Source organism: Raphanus sativus, chromosome 6 (assembly GCF_000801105.2).
Source record: "Raphanus sativus cultivar WK10039 chromosome 6, ASM80110v3, whole genome shotgun sequence".
In the NCBI taxonomy this organism is placed as follows: domain Eukaryota; kingdom Viridiplantae; phylum Streptophyta; class Magnoliopsida; order Brassicales; family Brassicaceae; genus Raphanus; species Raphanus sativus.
The window spans coordinates 9,629,950-9,654,111 of NC_079516.1; the positions used below are offsets into that span (position 1 = coordinate 9,629,950).

At 36.4% G+C, this 24,162-nt stretch overlaps 3 protein-coding genes across 4 annotated transcripts; 1 reads left to right on the top strand and 2 right to left on the bottom strand.

Moving 5' to 3' along the window:
- Positions 1 to 6,446: 6,446 nt before the first annotated feature.
- On the bottom strand, positions 6,447 to 8,629 carry LOC108807768 (uncharacterized). The gene is made up of 5 exons (XM_018580014.2): positions 8,243 to 8,629; positions 7,781 to 8,156; positions 7,655 to 7,694; positions 7,255 to 7,539; positions 6,447 to 7,158 (listed from the first exon to the last, which is right to left on the bottom strand). Exons 1-5 carry the CDS (start codon positions 8,627 to 8,629, stop codon positions 6,447 to 6,449), a joined length of 1,800 nt encoding a protein of 599 aa, XP_018435516.2.
- Positions 8,630 to 17,638: 9,009 nt separating this feature from the next.
- Positions 17,639 to 21,267, top strand: LOC108806563 (MLO-like protein 6). 2 transcript variants are annotated; one of them, XM_056989785.1, is made up of 14 exons: positions 17,639 to 17,757; positions 17,954 to 18,113; positions 18,469 to 18,526; positions 18,644 to 18,909; positions 19,009 to 19,125; positions 19,239 to 19,299; positions 19,373 to 19,536; positions 19,633 to 19,777; positions 19,869 to 19,909; positions 20,001 to 20,174; positions 20,282 to 20,317; positions 20,408 to 20,475; positions 20,553 to 20,613; positions 20,695 to 21,267. In XM_056989785.1, exons 2-14 carry the CDS (start codon positions 17,988 to 17,990, stop codon positions 21,154 to 21,156), a joined length of 1,779 nt encoding a protein of 592 aa, XP_056845765.1. In that variant the 5' UTR covers positions 17,639 to 17,757; positions 17,954 to 17,987; the 3' UTR covers positions 21,157 to 21,267. The 2 variants fall into 2 exon arrangements, with proteins under 2 accessions (XP_056845765.1, XP_018434210.1); XM_018578708.2 differs by lacking the exon at positions 17,639 to 17,757 and having other exon boundaries at positions 17,777 to 18,113.
- A 212-nt stretch (positions 21,268 to 21,479) lies between these two features.
- Positions 21,480 to 22,749, bottom strand: LOC108805748 (photosystem I chlorophyll a/b-binding protein 3-1, chloroplastic). The gene is made up of 3 exons (XM_018577688.2): positions 22,533 to 22,749; positions 22,390 to 22,451; positions 21,480 to 22,291 (listed from the first exon to the last, which is right to left on the bottom strand). The coding sequence occupies exons 1-3, from the start codon at positions 22,668 to 22,670 to the stop codon at positions 21,676 to 21,678; spliced, it is 816 nt and encodes a 271-aa protein (XP_018433190.1). The 5' UTR covers positions 22,671 to 22,749; the 3' UTR covers positions 21,480 to 21,675.
- Positions 22,750 to 24,162: the final 1,413 nt, after the last annotated feature.

Consider the following 24,162-nt stretch of genomic DNA (forward strand, 5'->3'; position numbering starts at 1 on the left):
GAAATCTCCAATGAGGCATACACAACATAGTACAAGCGTTCGATGATTGAGACTCGGAGTAACAAAAACAACCTCATGAAGAGGATACTTCGCACGATCACTGGTGGCTGATTTCAAGCATCACCATCAGGAGCAGGTAGAAGTGAGCAGACTGGAAATGAGAGAGATCACCTTGTATTCCATTGCAGTGCTTTAGCAGGAACATGAGAGAGCTCATACATGAGGATAGAGAGAGCACAGAATGAGTAACACCACCATCTTTGTCATTGTAAATCCATTTTCTGTTTTGTGTTTCTTACCTCCCTTTGATTTAATTTCATACAAGGGATGGTGTAAAGTAAGTCTGAGGGAGGCATGTGTGCTACTAATCTCATTTGCTTTTTTTTTGGGTCTTGAGTCATTTTGATGTTTTTATTGAGTCAATTTTGCAGAGATAAAACTTTGTTGGGAATGAAGACCTTATTTTGTGAAGATCTTAACCACCATTGTACTTTTAGACACCTTATTAAGTGACAATCATCAATGAACGAGGAGCATACACATGATCTGGAACACCCTAATTTTTGGATCTCTCTTTCTCCAGAAAATTCATGCTTGTCGAGGTTACACTGGAAATACTTGAACTCCACTTTACTTGAACCTAATCTTGACTAAATTTCTTTTAAACATGGGTATTAGATCATGAAAAGAAATTATATTCATGACTTCTTATTCCTTTTACCAATCTTCTTGATCATGAATGGCTATCTCATTTTTAGCTAGTACCCACCTTGAACCCTTATTTCTTCCACCTTCATGCACTTTTGTTTTCAGTTTCATATGTGAAAAAGGTTGAGAGGAAATGATCGACGCAGTCTCTCACTCATTCTTGCTGCAGTTTAATCGACGGAGAGATCATAGATCCATGAGTTGAACACAAATAATGATTGATGTTTTGATTGTCTATTTATTATTGAAAGCTTTTATTAAACTTTCACTTAGTAAATAATTCTAGGTTTATCTCACTACAAGAAATATCAACATTACCAGCGCCGTGGAAACGCTATTGTATCGTTTTAGTAGCGAAAACACTTACGCTATGACAGCCGCAGCTATGGTAGACCCCCCCCCCCCCCCTATTGTAGCGCGTTTTCGTGTGCTATTAAAAGTTTCTATATTATAGCGTTTTTCTTTTGCTAAATTAAAATTATTTATAGCGAACATTTCGTGCTGTTTCATATTTTAATATGGCGTTTTGTTTTTGTAATAACATATTTTATGATGACATTTTCCTCTTGCCATGGAATATATTCTTGCAACATTTGTGGTTTTCGAGTCTTGGACCTATAATAGCTTTGTCTATACCTTACGTAATAATGAAAAAATAGCAGTTTTCTTGTGCTAGGATTTTAATTTCCCTAGCTAATTTGAAATGCCAAAAATTTCGTAAAATGATACATTTGAAAATTAATTTTGATTGCTATTTTTAATTTTCCAGATATGATTAATTGTTTTATTCGGAATATTGAATAGCATAAATTGTAAATTTTTTAAAAAAATTAAAATCAAGATTTTTATTAAAATAAAAGACACAAATAACAAACATGGCAAAAGAAACAATTTAGATTCAGTACAATCCATAAGTCAATAAAACACAGACAGAAGCAATGTTTTATAGAAATATTATTGACGAGAACCCTTGGCTCGTGAGGAGTGTCCATGTGCTTGGTGTGGGCGTCTTACTGGAGCTGAGTTCCAACCATTCAAGGATCTGATAACGTTCCGGAACATTGGGTCGATGTCTTCTTCAGGTTCCTCGATGCGTATCAAGTGGTAGCCTTGAGAGCGTCTGAACTCGGCTCTTGTTATCTCTTCGACATCACTGCCTCCTGAGGACTGTCCTGGTTCTGGTATTGGGCGTTGGAATTGAGTTGTGGCTGTTTTTTGTGGCTGTTGTTGTCTGAATTGTGGGTTCACCCCGGTTGCCGCGAGTGCACAGACTATTTCCTTCCTTGCTGCCATTAAAGTTGCTAGATGAGATTGAAAAGTTAACCAAAGTTAGAGCTTTAAGCTAAATAAGACTGTAAATGGAAAAAAAAGTTGAGTTTCAACAAAATACACCAAATCGAACAAAATACAACAAATAGATTTAATTGAAAAATTAACAGAAGTTAGTCTGAAGATATTGGAGTTTCTCTGACCTGGAAATTAACAGAAGTTGGTTATCTTTGAGAAAGACTTCAAATCTTTGTAGATCTGTAAGGAGAGAACTATAATCAGAGAAAGAGATGGATGAGTAAATCAAGGGTTTAGAGGTCGCTATAACCTGTAAGGAGAGAACGATCTGTAAAGTGGGGATTGAATTGTGGAGGCTCGGATAGATTAGTCGTGAGAGAAGGCGTGAGAGAAAATCGTGAGAGAGATTTGTGGTGGAGAGAAGGCGTGAGAGAGATTTGTGGGAATGAGATAAAGATATTTTGGCTCCCAAAATTAGGAAATTTTTGTTTTCCCTCCAGAAACTAAGTCGACCAATGAGGGAGAAGGGCGAGGATAACCTAAAGAAGTAATCTACACCGTTTGATCATCTCAATCAAATGGATGAAATCTGTCGATTTTTTTATTGTTTCTCTTCTATTGAGATAACGACAAAATGGAGTTCAGCTAAGAACAGCCTCGATTTTGTTTGGTTTTGATGATTTAGGATGGTGTAAACTTGTATTTGAATGTGTTTATACATTTTAAGTGATCATATAACCAATACAAACTAAAATGTGGAAAAACAGCATTTTGTGGACATATATAGACAAAACACTCAAAGTTAACCAAGTTATACCCTAACCCCTAAAACTTGACATAAACATGTTTACCCTCAATGACAAAGGTTTGGAAAGCTTACTTTGATTATTGTTATTTTTGCTTATCTTCACTAAACAGAATCTGTATATTTTTCAATGAATCATTGAAAACTATCATTACCTTAACCTTTAACACTAATACAATCCCTACACCACGAAACCCTATCGTTACCCTATCTTTACCCTAAACCCTAAATGTTTTTTTTATGTGAAATTGTATTTGGACATTTGAAGTGTATATAGTGAACTATTAAATTATGGGCCTTGTTGTGAATTAAGATAAATCATGATATCATAAAACACTTAATTACTTAAGTTTCAAACTGAATACAAAGATCCAAAGGAAAATACTAAGACAACAGTAATCACGTTCTGCAACAGAGAAACAGAAAGCCGACGATGTCTTTAGAAAACAGAGTAAATAAAAACAGAGTCAATAAAAACATAGTCATTACAAATGTCTTATTGCTTGGTTCCTTTGGCTCTTTTAAACCTGCCCATAAAGACATATCTCTGATTAGTTTGACACATCTCCACACTAATGTAACAAATAAACGAGATCTCACCATTAGAACTTTATCCTCTGGCCAAGCAAGACAGCTTCCAAGTGCATCTTCCATATACTCGATCTCAGACGATGTCCTCCACACAGCAGCATCTTTAACCTTCACAACATCCACAAAGACTCGACATGCACCAGACCCCAAAGGTTGAAAGTGGACAAGATGTTCAGGATTATTCGATGACCAACGTCCTTCAGCGACGACCACATTATTTCCGGACAGATCCATCAGCTTAATTTTTTGATTAGGCTTGAATTTGTTACGCTGCAACCACAAACCACAATACCACAAAGCAGAACCAATATTCAGGAATGATAACCACAACCAATCAAGTAGTGCAAGGACAGAAACTACCTCTGATCTGCGAAGAGGAGATGCTGGAATTACATGTGACTTGGCTTTCATTGTCGCTGCAGGTTGTTTTGTAGGAGCTGGTGGGGTAACTGGAGAACCCTGAGCACTAGACTGAACGTTGACACCTGTTGCAGTAGCTGTTGCACTTAGTGGAGACTTTTGATTCTTAAAAGAAGGACTTGCTGATTTTGAACTTCCTGCCATAGAACTTCCTGCTTTAGAGGTGGGTGTTTCGGAGTCAAACACAACGCTATTTGCTGGCCATGCTAGAAAACAATTCTGATAATCCTCCATAGCTGTCTTCCCCACAGTAGGCCTCCATATGTATGCATCAGGGTTTAATACCTCATCCACATACACTTTTATTGCATTTGGACCAAGAGGAAGTCCATTCACCAAAGTTTTTGGTTCTTTTGTCTGCCATCGGCCTACAGCAACGACTTCCTCATTATGTACGTAGTCCATGAGTTTGCATTTGTTATTAGAACTGCTGAAAGGGCTCTGCAAAACAACACAAACAATTTTGAATAAGAAAGACCTCGACTGAGAGTCAGATTCAGCTACAGAGGAAGAGGAAAAGTAACCTTCGGAGCATTGTCATCTGGTAAAGAAGCTGCAGGAACAATACAATGATTAGAATGCCATGCTATCATTTCTCCTACTGCATCCTCCATAGTAAACATATTAGGTGCAGGTCTCCATAAAAATGTTTCTGGTATTGTTGCAGTTTCAACTAAAACCTTCACAGCATTAGGCCCTAACGGTATCCCATTAACCAACTCATCAGGTTCAGAAGAAACAACCCGTCCCTCAGCGACATTGACATCAACAGCAGACCAGTCCACAAGAAAACACTTGGGCAGTAACTTCGTATTTACACTCTACATGCAGGACAAAAGATTCAAATCAATTCTTAAATACAATTATGGAGATATATTGATTCAACGTAAGTTCTACCATACCTTGTTATTTGAGTTTTCACTGACATCTGTATCAGGAGACTGCTTATTCATTCTGGCAATTTGCTGCTGTAAACTATGAACCTGTTTCTCCAGACACACATGTTTTTCTTGCATGGCAGCCACAAAGCTGTTCTTAATTTGTAAACAGTTTAACTTGGTGGTGCTAATGCCTCTGCCCATAGCTCTGAACCGCCCAGGTTGATCAGGTCCCAATATCTCAGTTATCAGATCTTGCTTTGGATTCGTTGAGGATGAATCTGCACGACCTTCAACTTCTAACTCCGACGCCTTTCTCTGGAAAAACATGAAATCAGTATTCACAGACAAGAAATCAGTGAAATCATAAAATCAGTATTCACAGACAGACAATCCAACTTAATAAAATCAGTGTTCACAGAGTAACTTACTATCTTTTCAGCCGCAGTGACATTGACAGGCGTTCCATCCTTCTTAGTTCGTGATTTTACCCACACTCTTAGCCTAGACACCTGTGATGGGTCTTCGCTAGCCTTAACCAGATCTTCTCTCAATCTCACCATTCCTTTACGACCGCAAGTGTGAGGAATCTGCTTCTGTCTTCTTTCTCTGTAAGCGTCACTGACAACCTTGAAGGCGGTACTTGTCTTCTCTCTAATGAATTTACGCCATTCAGCCACAGTTACATTCTTCGGACGCAGGTTCATCCTTGCACTAATGGTAGGAGTATTCCTGATTGAGGTTACCAGACGTGATTTGGAGGATCTCCACAAACACCCCATCTGCTTAAACAAAGCATCCTTTTTGAAGTCTTCGTCCACGTCGAACCTCATCTGTAGAGTGGTATGAGAGAAACATTAACACACAACCAACATTAATAGCAATTGTATAATTTGATTCAGCTTACCTGAATTGATTTCCATAGCACAGTTCTGATATCTTCAGTAACCTTCCTCCAGTTATCAATGACCACAGGAACATGCTCACGTACTAATGGACCCAAATAGGAGGATAACAAGACTGACCCTGGACCACAAGGTTCTCCCAAATCAGTGAAGTCAACATGTAGCCGTTCATTTGGATCCTTGGCTATGTGCTTCATCTTCGTTGCTCCTCGACGTCTTTTACGTCGTCGCTCTTCTTCCATTTGACCCCGCTCTGCATCCTCCATTTCATTCGGTTGATCCTGTTGTTCCTCCCCCATTTCATTCTGCATTTGATCCTGCTCTTCCTCCTCCATTTCATCCTGCAGTTCTTCCTCCATTTCTTCCTGGTTTTCATCCTCCATTTGATTCTGCTCATCCTCCTCCATCTGATTATGCTCTTCTTCCTCTAGTTCCTCTGAAACTTCTTTGGTTGTAACATGTTCGAGAAATTGCTCAGCTTCTTCAATATGTTCCTCTGAAACCTGTTTGGTTGTAACATGTTCAAGAAATTGCTCTGCTTCAACCTCCTCCTCTGTTTGCTTCTTCTTCGGTGTCCTACTCTTCTTCAGACGCTTGTTCCTACGATTCCCCATCTAGGTTCACCTGAAACATTAAAAAATTGTTTAGTGTCAACATAGTAAACCACAATGAAAAAACACTAAGTCAGAACTAAGAAAACAGACAGTTAATCAAAACATGCAATCATCAAGCCACGCAATCATTCAAGATACGCAATCATAAAGCCACGCAATCATCAAGCCACGCAATCATTCAAGACAATTCATTACAAAACCAAAAAATACAGGCTCCTGCCCTCAATCATTCTTCCTTTCAGACATAAATTCCTTCACAGTCAGCCCGAGCATTTCTACTATCATCAACCAAGTCATCATCATCCATAGCTACAACTGCTGGCAATGGACCAACATCTGCATGACCATCTTCACAATCTTCTTCAGTGTATCTTCTTGTAGGACCTCTCATAGCTACATACCAAGTGGATGTCTCATCTACTCTGGAATAAAATACTTGCTTGGCTTGTGAGGCGAGGATGTATGGATCTCTAGCAAAAGCCATTTGGCTTTGGTTCAGGTTGACTAGTGTGAAACCATCTTCTACCTTCACTCCGTTTCCTATGTTTGCCCATAGACAGCGGAAAACAGGAATGTAGAATGTGTTGTAGTCGATCAGTATAATCTCCACCACTCTGCCATAGTAACTTACTAAATCAACTATCTGAGAAGTGTCTTTTGCACTAGAACGACACATTGCTGTTGCCTCATACAGAACACCACTGTTCTGAGTTTGTCTATCAACTGATATGGTGTGAAACCGCAGACCATTGATGATGTAGCCACTAAAAGACCTTGAGCTTGCCCTAGGACCATAGGCCAGCCACTTCAGTGTTTCATCGTGATCCTCTGAAGTTACTGGTATCTGCTCTTTCAACCAAGTCGCAAATTTCTGCGTATGGGTTCTCCATAATGTTGTTGCATCACGTCTACATCTCTCATTAGTGTCCTGTAGATGTTGTAGGTGCATGCTGCAAATAGAACACATGAAAAATTATTTACAAAACCTCAGTGTAGAAGCACTTAGCAGTAGGGTTTTCAAAAGGATTAAAAAATTCAAGACTTACTCTACATAAGGTTCCACGCTTGCCATGTTCTGAATCACAGAGAGATGTACAATGTTCAAGTCCTTCTGAGAAAGAACACAAGAAGTTCCTGCGGATATTGGACGGCCCTCTAGAATTGAGCTGCTCTCAAACTCAGCATTACGATCAGTGTTCTCCTCAACACTTGTTGTCTTTTTCAAGAACTCACTGCAGAACCTCACGCATTCCTCTGCGAGATACGCCTCCGCAATACAACCCTCTGGTCTTGCAGGATTTCTTACGAAGTCTTTCAGCACTTTCATATACCTGCATAAGATAAAATTTATTAAAATTTCAGAACCATGATTATTGACTCCATAAGATGACAACTTCTACTATATAAGTTATACCTCTCAAATGGGTACATCCAACGGAAATGGACAGGCGTCCAATAGCTATTCTAACACCTTTAGGTAATAACCCTGTAAGAAAGACCCATTGGAGATCAGAGTGTGAAAATATATAATTGTGTACAAATATACAAAGTTAAAAGAGCTTCAGTTCATACCTCTAATAGCAACCGGAAGAAGCTGTTGCATCAACACATGGTAATCATGTGATTTCATTCCTGATATCTTACATTCTTCTATCTTCACACACCTTGATATATTTGAGCAGTAACCATCCGGACCTCTAAAGTCAAAGAGACGCTTGCAGAATACTTTCTTCTCTTTGCTGGACAAAGACCAAGGTGCTGGAGGAAGGTAAGTTCTTTTCCCACGGGGTTGAGGATGTAAATCTTTCCTGATGCCAAGCAGTTCCAGATCTTTTCTAGCGTTAAGACCATCTTTTGATTTTCCACAATGCAACAATGTTGCGATTAGGCTTGCAGCAATATTTCTTTCCACGTGCATCACGTCTAAATTGTGTCGCACTGGAAGTTCCTATACAAAACAATCACATAAGAGTGTCAAAGAAAGCTAGACATAGAACAATTCTTAAAACGAAGTCAAATATAGAAGAAACATACCTCCCAATAAGGCAACTTGAAAAATATTGACCTCTTCTTCCATCTAGATAGCTCCTCCTCATCTACTGCTTCTTCCTCTTCCTCTGATTCACTGGATTCATCATCTGTATTTGACTCAGATCCAACAGCCTCTTTCATCTTCCTCTTCTTTCCAGATACTTTCACATTTCCAAATTCATTCTTGTAGTTTCTGAGTATTTGGCTAATGTTACGCCCACTCAGAATCCTACCCTTTCTCCCATACTCGGTTTTACCATCAAACCATGATTTCTTTCCTCGATAAGCATGTCTCGGTGGTAGACCTTTCCGATGTGACATATATACGTGCTTCCTGCAATTACTCAGCCACATACTATCTGTATTTTTCCCACATACAGGACATCCCATTTTTCCTTTTACCTTACACCCTGCAAGATTGCCATACGCAGGAAAATCCTGAATGGTCCAGAGAAGCATTGCTCTTAACGTGAAAGTGCTCTTACTGAATGCATCATATGTGACCTCTCCTTTCTCCCACAACAGGTTTAGATCCTCTATAAGTGGTTCTAGATACACATCAATATTGTTTCCAGGTTGGGTTGGACCAGGAATCAGCAATACAACATGATGTTCTCCTCCTTCATACACTTCTCAGGTGACATGTTGTAGTTGACAAGCAAAACAGGCCAAGAACTGTAGTTCACATTCTTCATGCTAAAAGGATTGAACCCATCAGTCGACAGCCCTAGCCTGAGATTCCGTTCTTCAGCAGCAAAGGACGGGTACTTGTCATTCATCTGATCCCAAGTTACAGAATCCACCGGATGCCTGCTTTTTCCATCAGTACTCTTATTACTAAAATGCCACCTTAAGTCCTTCGCCATGTCCTCTGACCTGAACATCCTCTTCAGCCGTGGGATTATCGGAAAATACCTCAGAACTTTCTGTGGAATACCTTTCCTCACATCACCTGTGCGCTTGTTAATCTTCCATCTTGAAGCATTGCATTTCGGACAGTTGTCTAGCTTCTCAAGCTCCTTCCTGAACAAACAACAGTCGTTCACACAAGCGTGTATCTTCTCATAACCCATATCAAAAGATTTCAGAAACCTTTTCACTTCATACAACGATGAGTGCAAGACATTATCCTCTGGTAGCATCTGTGGCAAAGTCTCAAGCAACCTATCGAAGCTTCTGTCAGACCAACCACTCTCTGTCTTTATCCTAAAGAGGGAAACTATCGCCGAGAGCTTGCTGTGGTTAGCACAACTTGGATACAGAGGTGTTTCTGCATCTGCTAGCTTAGCAAGAAACTCATCTTCTGCCTTATCTTCACCTTCAGCAACCTCACTTACATTACGCTGCCTAACAAAATCTTCATCGAGAAACTCAGCTGCTTGATATAACCCTAAAATCTCTCTGTTCCTATCACTTGCATCGCTTCTACAGCCAGCCCCTGATAATACTTCTCCATGATGATACCAATCCTCATGCATCTTGTAACTCATATCCATTCCCTTAGTCACTAGATGATCAACAACAACACCGGCTGAGTGACGATCAACATTGCGACAGTCTGCGCATGGGCAAATGATCAGCTCAGACTCTGCTATATCTGCACCCACACACCTCACAAACTCCCTCGCACCTCTCTCATAACCAGGATCAGCTCTGAATCACACATGAAAGCATAAATTAAACTCTTTTCATCACACAAAAATCAGTAACTATAATATATTTTTTTTTTCATTACCTGTTTAGATGAACCCATGCCTTTTCCACCATTTTTATGCTCTAAGTTTCTCACCCATAACCAACAAACAAAAAACATAACAGTATGTCAAACACCAAACACACACATTGTCATTCACATAAGCAGCAATAAACTATTCAATCGTCAAACATTCAGATACTAAAACTCACACAATCAAAAAACAATCAACAAAAAAATTGTCAACAAAAAATCACCTCAATAAACGACTTCACTCTAGAGATAAGCTCAAACCTGCAAATCAAAACAGAACAAACAAAAAATCAAATCGTAATCGCCACAAAAAGAATCAAACTTCAGTCCTCAAGATATCAAATCCGAAACTGATTTGAAAATCTCTAATCCTCATATCCTCAAATCGAAATTGAAATTGATAATCTCTATCCTCATGTCCTCAAATCGAAATTGGAATTGATAACCTCTAATCCTCATGTCCCCAAATCGAAATCATAAAATTGTAAAAGTGGAAAGAACTTAAAGAAATTAATCGGCCAAAATCTAAAAACTTAATCTAGGGTTCAGACAGACAAAATCGAAATTGGGTTTCACCTGTAATCTGACCGCCGGCGACGACAACACCACAGCGGGGAAGATCTTCGAGAAATGTCGGATTCGAGCTGAGGCTTCACTGTTTTGCCTCGTCGATGGTTACGAAGCGAAGGAGAAGATGAGGAAAAGTAAAAAAAAACATAAGCTAAAGAGCTAAACCCGACACTTTTACCGCTATTAATGTATTTTTTATTCTTTTTTTTCCCGGGTTAATAAAATTTTTCATTAGCGTTTAAATAACGCTATAAAAAGGTCGGGTATCGGATTCAACTTGTTTTCGTAGCACTTTGTGAATTCGTGCTACCGTGAACTGCTACCAATACCCATATTTCTTGTAGTGTCTATTCACCAAAAATGTTTTAGCACTACAAGAAAATTGTAATATTGCAATAATGATATATTGTTGCAATATACTAATATACTGTTGCAAAAATAAATTTGTAAGAAAAACGTGACAAATTTTAGTGTCTTGCTGTTTGATTGTTGCAAATTCACATTTGTTGCATATATGTGACAAATTTGAGTGGTTGCTATAACTGTCTTATTATTGCAACAATATTTTTATAACAACTTTGTTGTATATGTACAACTTATTTCTGCAACCATAAACAGTGACAAATAATTACTACATAAAATTTGTAGCAAACAACATTGCAAATATGCAGTTAATTAGTTTCTTGCAATGTAATAGTATTAATGCAACAAGAAAATATATAAAAAATGTTATAATTACAACATATGGTTGCAACTTATACATTGTTTCAAAACTTTTATACTTATTTTTAAGGGAGAATTTGTGAAATGACCAAGTTTGGAAAAAAAATTAAGTGTAGAGCATTGATTTTGACATAATGTATTATCTAACATTTGTGCCATAAAATATTCAGTTATATCCTTTCTGTTTATAGGTCAAAAGCATTTTTAAGCTGTTGCACATTAAAAAGGAGAAGCCATCCACATATACGTTTACTGACCACATATATATGCATTGGTTGTTCTATTTCATATTGTTGAATTAGTATAAGATTATAACCCCACATACAACCCCTAAATACTAAACATACCCAGTGCCGGTCTGGAGTTATGTGACGCCTAAAGCGTAAATAAAAAATATTGCCCCTTAGCTATAATTTTTATATAATCACAGCAAAGAAAATATCATTAAAACTTATTCCTAGAGAACACAAACATTATTATTTTGTTTATAACAATATTCATTACTTTTTTAAAAAACCATTTATAAAAATCTATTATTCAAATATTTCAATATATTCATGTTCTATTATCATATCATCGACAATCTGTTTAATCACACTCACGAGACATACAAATTTTATGAGTTACAATCTTGGAAAAAAATACTACACAATAAGTAATTTGTGTTTGGGGAAAAGCTATTCTTTATTTTTCAAAATTAATATTTCAACCGTTTTGTAATTTTTTTTGACAGCATTGTTTATAGCTAATGAAATTCCATAAAAACTTCATAGGACTAAAATAAATTTAACAATATTTTCATTTATAAAACTTTATTGAATTTTCATACAATTCCAGAAAACATATCTAATTTCTAATAACATGAACTATTCTTAAAGAACGCACACACAGAAGACGGGAAAACAACAATTTTAGTAACAGTCATAACAAATGAGAACATAGCTACTTTAGAATAATAAAAAAATAGTTGAGAAGAACTAAAAACTAATACATAAACTGCTTTTAAAGAATAATGAATTATTAATTACGTTTTCGTTTGATATTTATTTTACACATCATATTTAATATAATAAAAGAAACTAATATGGTTAGAAAAGGAAGAAACTAAGATTTGTTCTAAAGTGATGTATATTCCATACATTTCATTTTATACTCACTATAATTTAAAACAAAAAAAGGAAAAGAAAAAGGAGCAGGGGGAATCAAGCTTCCTACCTGAAAGAAAAGAATACAAGTCTCTAAGCCACTACACTAAAGAAACTTAACAGTTTTATGGCGCCCCTAAAAAAAGTCTTATTCTGCATGGTGCCTAAAGCTCTTGCTTGCCCAGGGCCGGACCTAAACATACCTCATCCCTACTCTTTATATACTAAATTCTAAATCTTAATTACTAAACCCTAAACCCAAATATAAGCCATAAACCAACCCAAAACCGATGACTACTATGCAAAATAAACCCACCCAAAACTGCTGTAACTATACCCAAACCCCTATTTAGTAAATCTAAACCTTAGGTAAAATCCTGTAAACTCAAATACAATGTATAAATTATTTTGTAATATTAGACACTTGAAGTCACATTTACTTGTTAAATACATAATACATAGTATGAAATGTTGTATCCATGTATGGAATGTAAATAGTAAATCCTCCCCACCCGCAAAATATAACAATACAAGACACACCACTGATTAGTAAAACTAAACCCTAATCAAGAAAGTATAAACCCAAATGGAATGTATATAATATGATTTACTATACTAAACCCCTACTTAGTAAATCTATAAACCCAAATACAATTTATAAATTATTTCCCAATATTTGACATTTGAAGGCACGTTTACTTGGTTATGATGTTGCATATTTTCTAATCAAGAAAGTATAAACCCAAATGGAATGTATATAATATGGTTTACTATACTAAACCTCTACTTAGTAAATCTAAACCCTAGACAGAAATCTATAAACCCAAATACAATTTATTAATTATTTCCCAATATTAGACATTTGAAGGCACATTTACTTGGTTAAGATGTTGCGTATTTTCTATTTTCTATAATACTTAAATAGTATAGAAGGAGTAAAACCACACCCACAATCTTATTTGAAAAAAATATAACAATACAAAACACACTTCTGATTAGTAAAGCTAAATCCTAATCAAAGAAGTATAAATCCAAATAGAATAGTATAAAAACATGTTTCAAATAGTATGGTAACCTTACATAAATAGCTACACCAAATAATATATATACTATACTATTCATTTTCCCGAATATAGTATAAATGGTGAGTTCATCTTCTTCAGTTCTTATTTTTTTCAAACATGTTGATACACATTCATTTCGTTTACCATTGTTATTCTTCACCACTATATAGAGATCTCTTCATCTTCTCTCCTTTCTTTTCTTATACGACGACGTTTTTACCCGCCTGTCATCGTTATTCTTTACCATTAGATCACCAAAAAAAAGAAAACAGAGTATGAAACTAAAGCATGATGTGAGAATCAATGATTTAAGAGAAATAAAAAAAGAAATGAAAACAATTGTTGTATCTGCTCACCGTCTATGTCTTCATCGTTGTCCTTCTCGTGGGAAGAAATACAGTTCAAGAAGATATGTGAATAATGAAAGACCACGTTCATATTCATCTCCTCAATACTATATAATTATCCTGAGAGATGAGAGTGAATACAACGTGCCACATATTTTACTTATTACAATAATTAATTATTTATTTAATTTTTTTTGGTCGTAGGTTTCACCGGTTGAATGTGGAGGCAATATAACAATATTATATATTAGAGGCAAGTTATATAAGTGATGTAGGATTTTTGGTTAGGCCTTAAATCATAATTTGTTTGAGGTTATACAATGCAATTTCTCTATTTTCAATATATATTTGGTGCAAGGTGGTTTCACCTTGTCAGCACTTATTATATTTGGGAAAATAGTTTTTTAAGGCTTAAACTATGTCCTATTAGGCTAATATCATATACTTTATGTTTTATTAGACTAAATATTTTTAGAATGGTAATACCGCCCTTAATTTTAATTAAAAATTCGAAATTACAATTAACAAAACAGTTGTTAAATATTAAAATATTTTTTAACTAAAAAAATTTAAAAATATTAAAAATCCAATTTTTTAAATTCACGTTTTTCTCTTTTAAGAAAAAGACAATCACGTTTTTCTTTTTTTCTAAATCAATTTTATTTTCTAAATTGATTTTTTAATCATGTTTTACTTCTTTTTTCTAAATCGATCTTTTTTTTTAAATCACATTTTTCTTTTTTTTCTTTTCTAAATCACGTTTAAAAAAATCAAATTAATAAAAATAAGAAAACTGAATATTTCTAAATATTCTCTTCCCTTATTTTTTCGGAACTAATTATCTTTATCCGTATAATCTATATTCTACTATATGTAGAATACCTCAAACATATTTGAAATCGATTTCTACTAGTTTTAGATTTACAGTAAATGTGTAGATTCCGATTTCTACAAGTTTTAGATTTATAATAATGTGTAGATTTCGATTTCTACAGATTTAGAACAGTAGGTTAAGCGCGGAATGTGTTTTCCAAATATTTTTAGATTACTATTATTTACGTAGAACACATATTCTAAACATAACTCGTTGCTAATGTCATATCAATTTCTTCTCCATGCTTATACCAAACATAATAGTCTGTGGTAAATCCTCTACTATATATATGTTTCCAAATTTTTGGTCCCGAGAGAAATTTATCGTTCTGGCAAACAGTACATGTGCAGAGAAAACTTACCGTTATTGCTCTGTGTTAAGAGGTTGATTGTTTGCAAATGTCATAAATTGCTCAACCCCGGTATGAACTCCTCCGATAATTTTCCCGTCTCTTCATCGATCCTCATGTATATCCACTCTCTAAAATTTGAATATTTGTAATTTTCGGACATTGTATATAGCATAAAACTTGTTTTCTTTTAAACTTTCATTTATTTTTTTTGAAATTTTTTTTTTTGATTTTTTTTGGTTTTTGTACGAGTGAGGAGAAGAATTTGGTTTGAAACATATATATAAATATAACTTTTGACTAATTCGCGACTGCCTAACAAAAAATTAGTTACGCTCAACAAAAAATGTAAATCACATGTTTGTAACAGTTTTTACTGACTGATTAGCGACTGAGTTATGAAAAAAACACATTAATCGCAGAAACAGTTGCAAATGTGGCGACTGATATGCGACTGCCTAACAAAAAATTATGTATGCCTACCCAAAAATGTAAACCACGTGTTTGTACCGGTTTTTAATAACTGATTCACAGTTGAGTTATAAAAACATACATCAGTCGCCAAATTAGTCTCAAATTTGGCGATTGATATGCGACTAACGTATACCGACTTCGTATCAGTCGACGTTCAGTCATTAGTTTACAACTGTTTTGGCGACTAAACAATTTGGTCTCTATATAGAGACTGATTTACGACCAATTTGACGAAGTTGCAGTGTAGTTGCTAAATAGTCGGTACGTAGTCGTTAAATTTTGCAACTACACTATTAGTCGCAACCCGCAGTCGTTAAACACAGGTTTTCTGTAGTGCCACCGAGATCCATGTGTCATGCCAGAATCGCGATATTAAACTAAGACCCTACCGTATATCTCACACCCTTTTTAAGGAGTTCTCTCGCTGCCAACATACTCTTCCATTCATAAGATTCTTATGATGAATTAGAGCTACTAATCTCTAAGGAGTTTGTATAACGGTAATATCTTCCTTTTAAAATCCTTGCGAGAAGAAAGTTAGGATATTGTAATAACAATCATAATTGCTTCTCAAGCAGTGCAAGATTAAAGGTTTTTTAGGTCTTTGAGTATTAAACTTTTTTTTGTTAATAGTTTACAAATTTTATCCCACACTATCGAGTGAAATCCTTTTTTATTTTGTTTTGAGTTACACCAGTATTTAGCTATGATCTTTTTAGCTTATTATTATCTCATGTGAAAGCTCTTGATGACGAATATTCAATCTTACGAATATTCAATCTTGTTAATTACACATTAATCATTAATGGAAAATATACCAACCTTGTAACTGACGATTAAGGCCAATTTTGAGAGTTTAAACGTTTTTTTTTTTGGATTATACAGAGGTATCCTGGCTTTCACAGAAGTGGGTCCAGACTAGTCACGTGTTTGCAGCCTACGTTATCAGTCCACATGTCGGTCTCTTGTCCCTGGCGATGCCGAAATGTTAGTTCTCCAGTAACCAGCGGGATTCGAACCCAGGTCTGTATTGGGGCCGAAGCTCCCTCAAGACCAGATATCGAACTTGATTAAAAAATGAGATCAAGGAGAGGAATAGAAAGAATCAGTCTCTGCCCTCATTTAACCGAATAAGAGCATCTTTATCAGTGAATTTTATGGGGAGGTTCACAAAAAAAATATTATTTTTTTTTACTGTTTGATTTTTTTTTAAAGGAATAATCGAACCAACCGCGGACCGCCACGTGTCGAATGGTCCGCGAAATAATGATGATACAGATTCAATGAGAAGAACTCGCGGGGAAGAGGTTTATAAAAATTGATTTATTTTAATATTTTTTTTTGGGGAATTTGGTGAACCTCGTTTAACATCCCCCAATAGGGATGCTCTAACTAGACGTCACGCGCCCTTCTTTGCCACACGTAAATATTTAGCTGCAGAATCTGAACCTGACACCAACTGACATACTATCTGACACATGATACAATAACACTAGCCCAAATTCGGCTACAGCCTAAACCTCTAGCAACTCTCTCACCTTGCGTGGATAGGGAGGTAATTGCGCGGTCCCTTGATACCCGGGTATGCAAATACAGTTTTTATATTGATGAGTCCTACCTAATTACCGATTTAAATTAGGATATTGAGTGAAACAGGCCTTTTATTTTCCTCCTATTTATTCCATTTTTCCCAATCACATTCTAAATATAAGATAAACAATCATATGTCATTTAAAATAATTATTTATTATAGGCTTCGGTGTTTCGTTTTGATTGACTCAGATATTATCAAAGTTTGTTTTTTTTGCTTGAAGGAAAAAAAAATTGGAGGAGAAAGAAATTCCAAAAGTCACAGCTATGCACAACGAGTTTCAGATTTGCGAGAAATCTCTCTTACCTGGAAGAAACTCTCGGTACGTTTAAAGACTTGAAGACAAAAAGTTTCGAACATTTTCAGATTAATTAAACATACCTTTTGAGTAATCGTTTGTTTTGTCGGCAACTTTAACTAGTCTTTCTTTCGGTTACATCAAGATTTTGACGTAAATAATTAATTCACAATCAAAACAAAAGAAACACATGCAGGAGGAGAAGTTGTACTGAAAGTCTGAAAACATTAATGAAGAACTAAACAATACACACGGCAAGAGGAAGAAAAACAAAACACACGGGATGTTATTGAAAAAGTCATATTAATGGTTTCAAAGTCAAAAACTTGGAACTTTTCAAGAAATGCCTACTCGCCGGTAGTCTTCGTTCACCTTCGTCTCTCTGTTTATATTATGACATAAAAGACTTATTTCATGATTGCAAATAAACAAAGAAAGAAAGAAGTGGACAAAATAAAGTAATACTATCAAACTGCGTTTCTGAATTTTAAATTCTGTGGAAACTATAGTATATTAGATAGTATTTACGGGGAGAAAACTTTTCAAAAATTAGGCTATTCTCGCTTGAGGTTGTTCTGTGAGCTCTAATGGCTGATGATAAGGTGTATGAAAGAACGCTACAGCAGACTTCCACGTGGGCGGTCGCCGTGGTTTGCTTCTTCTTGCTTCTAATTTCGATCATCATTGAGAAACTGATTCACAAATTAGGAACAGTAAGTCCCTTTTTTATTTACCTCTTTCTCCTTCTTGAATCTTGATTCTCTGTTTCTGAGTCAGTTTTTAGGTGTTCTTGATTCTCTGTTCTTCTTTTTGCTCTGTTTCTGAGGCTTTTTATTTCTTCTTGGTTCTTTGTTTCTTCTTTTTGCTCTGTTTCTGTGTTAGTTTAGTTCTTCATCATCCCAAAATTTAAATTTGATCTCATAGATTAAAAGTAATTTATGTTCGAAACAGCCAAATCCAAAAGGTGGTTTATGTTTTATTTTATTTTGTGTTTGCGTTGGTTTCATAATGATTGTTGCTCTGTTTCTGATGCTAAAACATAATAACAAATCCATCTACTTATGACAGTGGTTTAAAAGGAAGAATAAAAAAGCTCTGTATGAAGCTCTTGAAAAGGTGAAAGCAGGTAAAAAAAGGCTCTGAATATTAGTTTTAAATTTTATTATTTCCCTCCCAAAGATTTATTTAAATATAGAGCTTAGTCTTCTTTTTGCTTGTAATGACTTAAATGTAAAATTTGCAGAGCTTATGCTGATGGGGTTCATCTCACTACTGCTAACAATTGGACAAAACTATATCTCACAAATTTGCATCTCCGAGAGCGTCGCAGCATCAATGCGCCCTTGCAGTAGATCCGAAGAGTTGAAAAAGTACCCACCTAAGAAAGAAGATACGGGAAATGACCAAGGAGATGACGAAAACTCGGGTCGAAAGCTTCTGGAGTTAGTCGAATCTTTCATTCCTCGAAGAAGTTTGGCTACCAAAGGCTATGACAAGTGTGCAGAGAAGGTAAACAACTTCACTCTTCATCAGAAATCTTATCTTTAATTATGTAAAACCCTTATTTCGAAATTTTTGACATATGATTCTTTAAATGTTTGTTTCCAGGGACAAGTGGCTTTTGTATCGTCCTACGGGATGCATCAGCTGCATATATTCATTTTCGTTCTTGCTGTTTGTCATGTGATCTACTGCATTCTTACTTATGCTTTGGGAAAGACCAAGGTACATTCTCTCACGTTACTTACATCCACATTATGGTCAAAACTGGTTGAGATCTTGCTTCTTTTTTTTTTGCTAAAGAATGGATTTACCTTTGTTTCTTACTTCAACATCAGATGAGAAGATGGAAGAGGTGGGAAGAGGAGACAAAGACAATTGAATATCAGTATTCACACGGTATATACATATAGCTTACAAACTTTGAACAGATGAGACAAAGACAACGAGGCATCTTTTTTGAGTAATGCAGATCCTGAGAGGTTTAGGTTTGCGAGGGATACATCTTTCGGGCGTAGACATCTTAACTTCTGGAGCAAATCGACTGTTACACTGTGGATCGCATGTTTCTTCAGACAGTTTTTTGGATCAGTAACCAAAGTTGATTACTTAACGCTGAGACATGGTTTCATTATGGTAAAACAACTCAAAACCTTTTTGGTCTTCTCTTTAAATCTTAAGACAAAGTTCTCACGTCATTTCAAATGATCTTTTGTTCTTCTTCTTCTTCAGGCTCATTTGGCTCCAGGGAGTGATGCGAGGTTCGATTTCCGAAAGTACATTCAGAGATCATTAGAAGAAGACTTCAAAACTATCGTCGAGATCAGTCCTGTTATATGGTTTGTGGCCGTGCTATTCCTCCTGACCAACACAAACGGTACAATCATCTTCAAAATATCTCTTAAAACCCTTTCACAACTTTCCCAAAACTAATATATATATTTTTGATCTTTCTTTCTTATGAACAGGATTGAATTCTTACCTCTGGCAACCATTCATTCCCTTAGTAGTAAGCAACAAAACCTCTTACAAGAAGCATTTTTCGGTTACGGTTACGTCTCTTTAACAAGGATGAATGTATAAAAACAAACAAACTGCAGGTGATACTTATAGTTGGAACAAAACTTCAAGTGATAATAACAAAACTAGGACTTCTAATCCAAGAGAAAGGGGACATAGTGAAAGGCATGCCGCTTGTTCAGCCCGGTGATCATCTCTTCTGGTTCGGTCGTCCTCGTTTCATTCTCTTCCTCGTTCACTTAGTCCTTTTCACGGTACCATATACATAAACTTTCACAATCTTTTTCCTTCTTCCTTACAACAAAAGAAAACATGATTGAAAACAAATATTAAAAAAACAAACATGTTTGCCAATTTGCAGAATGCGTTTCAACTAGCCTTCTTTGCCTGGACTACGGTAAGCAAGCATAGTAATTCCACATTCTCCATCACCAATTTCTCAAGCAGCCTTTACTGAAGAAATACACACTTGTTGTTTTTTCTATAGTATGAGTTCAAGCTCGAGAACTGTTTCCACAAGAACACTGTAGATGTTGTCATCAGAATCTCAGTTGGGTAAGTAAAATCTTTAAGATTTAACCAATCATACCCCTTTAAAATCTAACAAAGTCACAATCTGTCAATCTATGCAGAGTTGTTGTACAGGTTCTTTGCAGCTATGTTACTCTTCCTCTTTACGCTCTTGTTACTCAGGTACAAAGACATAAAACTAAGCAATAGAGTGTGGAACTTTTTCAGTTTAAAATTCTGAACGTTTTGAATATTTTTGTGTAGATGGGTTCCAAGATGAAACCAACAGTGTTCAACGAGAGAGTAGCGATCGCTTTAAAGAGTTGGCATCACACAGCTAAGAAGCAGATGAAACATGGAAGAACCTCAGAGTCAACGACGCCTTTCTCTAGCCGTCCAGCTACACCATCACACGGTTCTTCTCCGATCCATCTCCTCCACAACGTCCACAAACGAAGCAGAAGCGCTGATGAAAGTTTCGCTAACTCAATATCTCCGAGGAGAAACTCTGACTTCGATACGTGGGATGTTGAGTCTCAACAGGAACCTTCTTCTTCTTCTTCCGCGAAGCATCATTCTAGGTTTAGGGAAGGAGACTCAGAGAACATGAGGAAGCCTTCTTCTTCTTCTTCAGCTGTGGAGCTTCCTCCTGGACCTGGACAAATAAGAACTCACCAGCATGAGATTAGTAGTATTAGCTTGAGGGATTTTTCTTTTAAGCGATGATTTTTCTTTCTTATATTGATTATTTATTAATATGTTTATAAGTTTCTATGGAAACAGTGTTCTTGTGTACATTTCACCTTTTTTATATATAATTATTTCTCGTTTTAAATCTGTCACTTTTCAACTTTTAGCTACCAAAGTGTTATCTTATTGCTATAGACAATGTCTCAGGAAAAAATCTATGGAAAAGAAAACTCTGAGCTAGCTAAAAAAATGTTCACATTGATATTCTTTGTGATGAGTGTGCTTTTCAAGCGTTACATAATTTCATAACAATTAAATATTTTAACTGAGTTTTTTTGGTTATTGCTAAATACCAACCATTAATCCTAGAAGTTGTTTCATTATGGCCACTGATATTGTCATTTCTTACAAAAGACGAATATGTTTACACATGGTGTTACAACACAAAGAAACTGATGGTACCAAAGAGAAAGAAACAAGACTGTAGGATACAAGAGAATGGGAGACCAACAGACAACACCATGGGATGGTATGATATGATATGTTATGATCACCTCAGTGGAACTTGAGGCTGGTCAAGACATTGTTGTTGACGGGATCCGCCAAATGATCAAGAAGGTTCTGGTAAGGTCCCACACCGGTCACTAGTCCCTGGATAAAATAGCCAAGGATGGCGAGCATTGCCAGTCTACCGTTCTTGACCTCCTTGAGTTTCAACTCCTTCATCGACTTCTCGTCTTTTCCAAACCCTAGAGGGTTGAAGAAAGGTCCACCGGGGTAAGCCGGGTTACCTGAACCGGCGAAACCTTTCTCTAGACCCAAGAAGTATTGTTTACCCATAGATCCTGGGTTGTACCAGTCCTGCAACCTCCTGTGCTCAGCAAAACCCATCAAAGCCATCTCGAGAACAAAGAGTGTGTAAGGGTCTGCCCAGTAGCTGTACGTCCCTGCAGGTGGAATCACACCGGTCTGGAACCAGGGAAGAGCAGTGTCTGCTGGAATCAGACCGGCCTTTCCTAGAATCTCAGGTGCAATAGCTCCAGCTGCACCCAACATAGCAAACCGCCCGTTGATGATCTCTCCGTAGGCTAGCCATCTCGGCTCGATGAACCCTCCAGTACCCTCTGGGTCTGAAAGACCAAGCGGGTCAAATCCAAAGTCGCCAGGTAAGCTGCAGAATCACAGCAACTCTCCAGTTAAAGAAATCAGTTTTCTAATAAACTTTACACGTCTTGAAGATTAAAGAAATCAAATCTTTGTAATTATTACCTGCCATCCAAGTAAGAGAGACTCTGTGATGATGCAAACCACAATTGCCTGTTTGCTCCTTGCTGAAACCAAAACACACAAATCCACGATCAGAAACTATTCAGTTCACACTGTTTGTTAAGTAAATAGAGAGCATCATGTACCTTGGCAGGTGGAGTTGAGGCAGCCTTAACAACCAACTTCCTCTGTGATACGGACACAGCTGGTTTTGTGCCGAATATCTGTCTAGCTGTCTGAACAGAGGAGGTAAGTGAAGAAGACACAAGCGCTTGTGCTGCCATTTTTTTTGCTTAAACTTTTTCTCTTCTGTCACCAAGAGACGATGATTATTGAGTAATGGTCTGCAGGGAACTGTTAAAGAGTACAAGGAACAAGGTCCACTAGAACTACTTGTGGTTTTGAATTAGCCCAACTGGTTTTGGTCAGATTAGATTAGTATCTGCTTCACCAACTACATCTGCCCACGTGGCAACATGAGTTGGATAAGAGATTTTGTTTGTGTTTTTTCTTATCTACCACACAAGAGCGAAAATAGTCTTTACATTAAAGCCAAGTGGATAAAAAAAATTATCAAATGATTTATTTATTGGCAAATTTGAATAGATATCTACCTCTGTGGTTAAAAGAACAACTTGGCTTTACTTTTAGCATGAATCAGTTCCCCATTGAACTATATAAATCAATTCAAATTTAAGTACAATATGTAAATTGTTTCAAATTGTATTGGCCGTTTGCTTCAGTTTTTTTTTTCCTGAAACACACCTTTTGCTTCAGTTAAATCGTAAAATTCACAGCATTAAAGATTGGTAAGTCTCGAGGGTTGGCTCGAGTGCCTCTCACTGGCCCAGAACCATTAAATAAGTTGAAGATGTTAGACCGACGACCAGCCCACCAGCACTCTTTATGAATCTCTCTACATTGGTCATATTGGTATATATTTTCTTGTTGGAAAATATACTGTGGATCACCGATATATATTTCGACTTTATCATCTTCTTCTACTAGAAAGAGTATTTCATTACCATTCACATTTGACTTCATCATTCTGAGTCTAAAATCTTTTGTAAGCATTTTTCTAATTTTTTGCATAATTCATTTTTTCGAGGATTAAAACTCAAACTTTTTGCTTGAAAAATTGCTTTATCTGAGATTTGAAATCTAAACATAAGTGCAGAAACTTTAAAACTTTGATCAATAGACTACAGTGCTTCCACGTGTGTTCTTGTATTATTTTCTGGTCATTTACTTAAGTCCGCTCATCATTTTGTTATTTTGTCTAGTGGTTTGTATGAGAATGTAACAAATCCATCCGGTGAATTCCAGGTTAACTTTGCAGAGCATCGACCCCAACCTTTCAATTTTAAATCCTCACTGATTTCATAATTAGACTGTTAGTGCGTTTGACATTCACCTTTTAACAACCCTTCTACATGACAAGTTGTCACCAATTCTCACAAGACAATTTGTCACCAATTTCCACAAGACAAACTATCACCCGTTGATCAGATAAATTGGTGACAACTTGTGCTGTGGGAAAGTTATTAAAGGTGAGGTTAGAGCTGGGAATTTGAGTTTTTACCCACGGGTCCCGTCCCATTTGATCCGCTGCGGAGCGGATGTGGGTCGACCGATTCAAAAAATTCAACATGCGGGTGCCAGTCGAGTCGAGTTTAAGCGGAACGGGTGCGGGTCGGCCGGATTTGAATCGCGGGTACCCGCTGACCCGCAAAAAAACTTATTTTTTTTCAAAGAAAAAAATAAAAAATTTGTAAA

What these genes read in the sequence shown, in the direction of transcription:
- LOC108807768 (XM_018580014.2), bottom strand. Translation starts at nt 8,629, where the DNA reads ATGGGATGTCCTGTATGTGGGAAAAATACAGATAGTATGTGGCTGAGT. An exon ending in TCAAGTTGCCTTATTGGGAG is followed by an intron (nt 8,157 to 8,242) that starts GTATGTTTCTTC and finishes TGTTTTGTATAG; the next exon opens with GAACTTCCAGTGCGACACAA. An exon ending in AGAATAGCTATTGGACGCCT is followed by an intron (nt 7,540 to 7,654) that starts GTCCATTTCCGT and finishes TATCTTATGCAG; the next exon opens with GTATATGAAAGTGCTGAAAG.
- LOC108806563 (XM_056989785.1), top strand. Translation starts at nt 17,988, where the DNA reads ATGGCTGATGATAAGGTGTATGAAAGAACGCTACAGCAGACTTCCACG. An exon ending in TGATTCACAAATTAGGAACA is followed by an intron (nt 18,114 to 18,468) that starts GTAAGTCCCTTT and finishes TACTTATGACAG; the next exon opens with TGGTTTAAAAGGAAGAATAA. An exon ending in CCTTCTTTGCCTGGACTACG is followed by an intron (nt 20,318 to 20,407) that starts GTAAGCAAGCAT and finishes TTTTTTCTATAG; the next exon opens with TATGAGTTCAAGCTCGAGAA.
- LOC108805748 (XM_018577688.2), bottom strand. Translation starts at nt 22,670, where the DNA reads ATGGCAGCACAAGCGCTTGTGTCTTCTTCACTTACCTCCTCTGTTCAG. An exon ending in CCTCAACTCCACCTGCCAAG is followed by an intron (nt 22,452 to 22,532) that starts GTACATGATGCT and finishes TTTTGGTTTCAG; the next exon opens with CAAGGAGCAAACAGGCAATT. An exon ending in CTCTCTTACTTGGATGGCAG is followed by an intron (nt 22,292 to 22,389) that starts GTAATAATTACA and finishes GTGATTCTGCAG; the next exon opens with CTTACCTGGCGACTTTGGAT.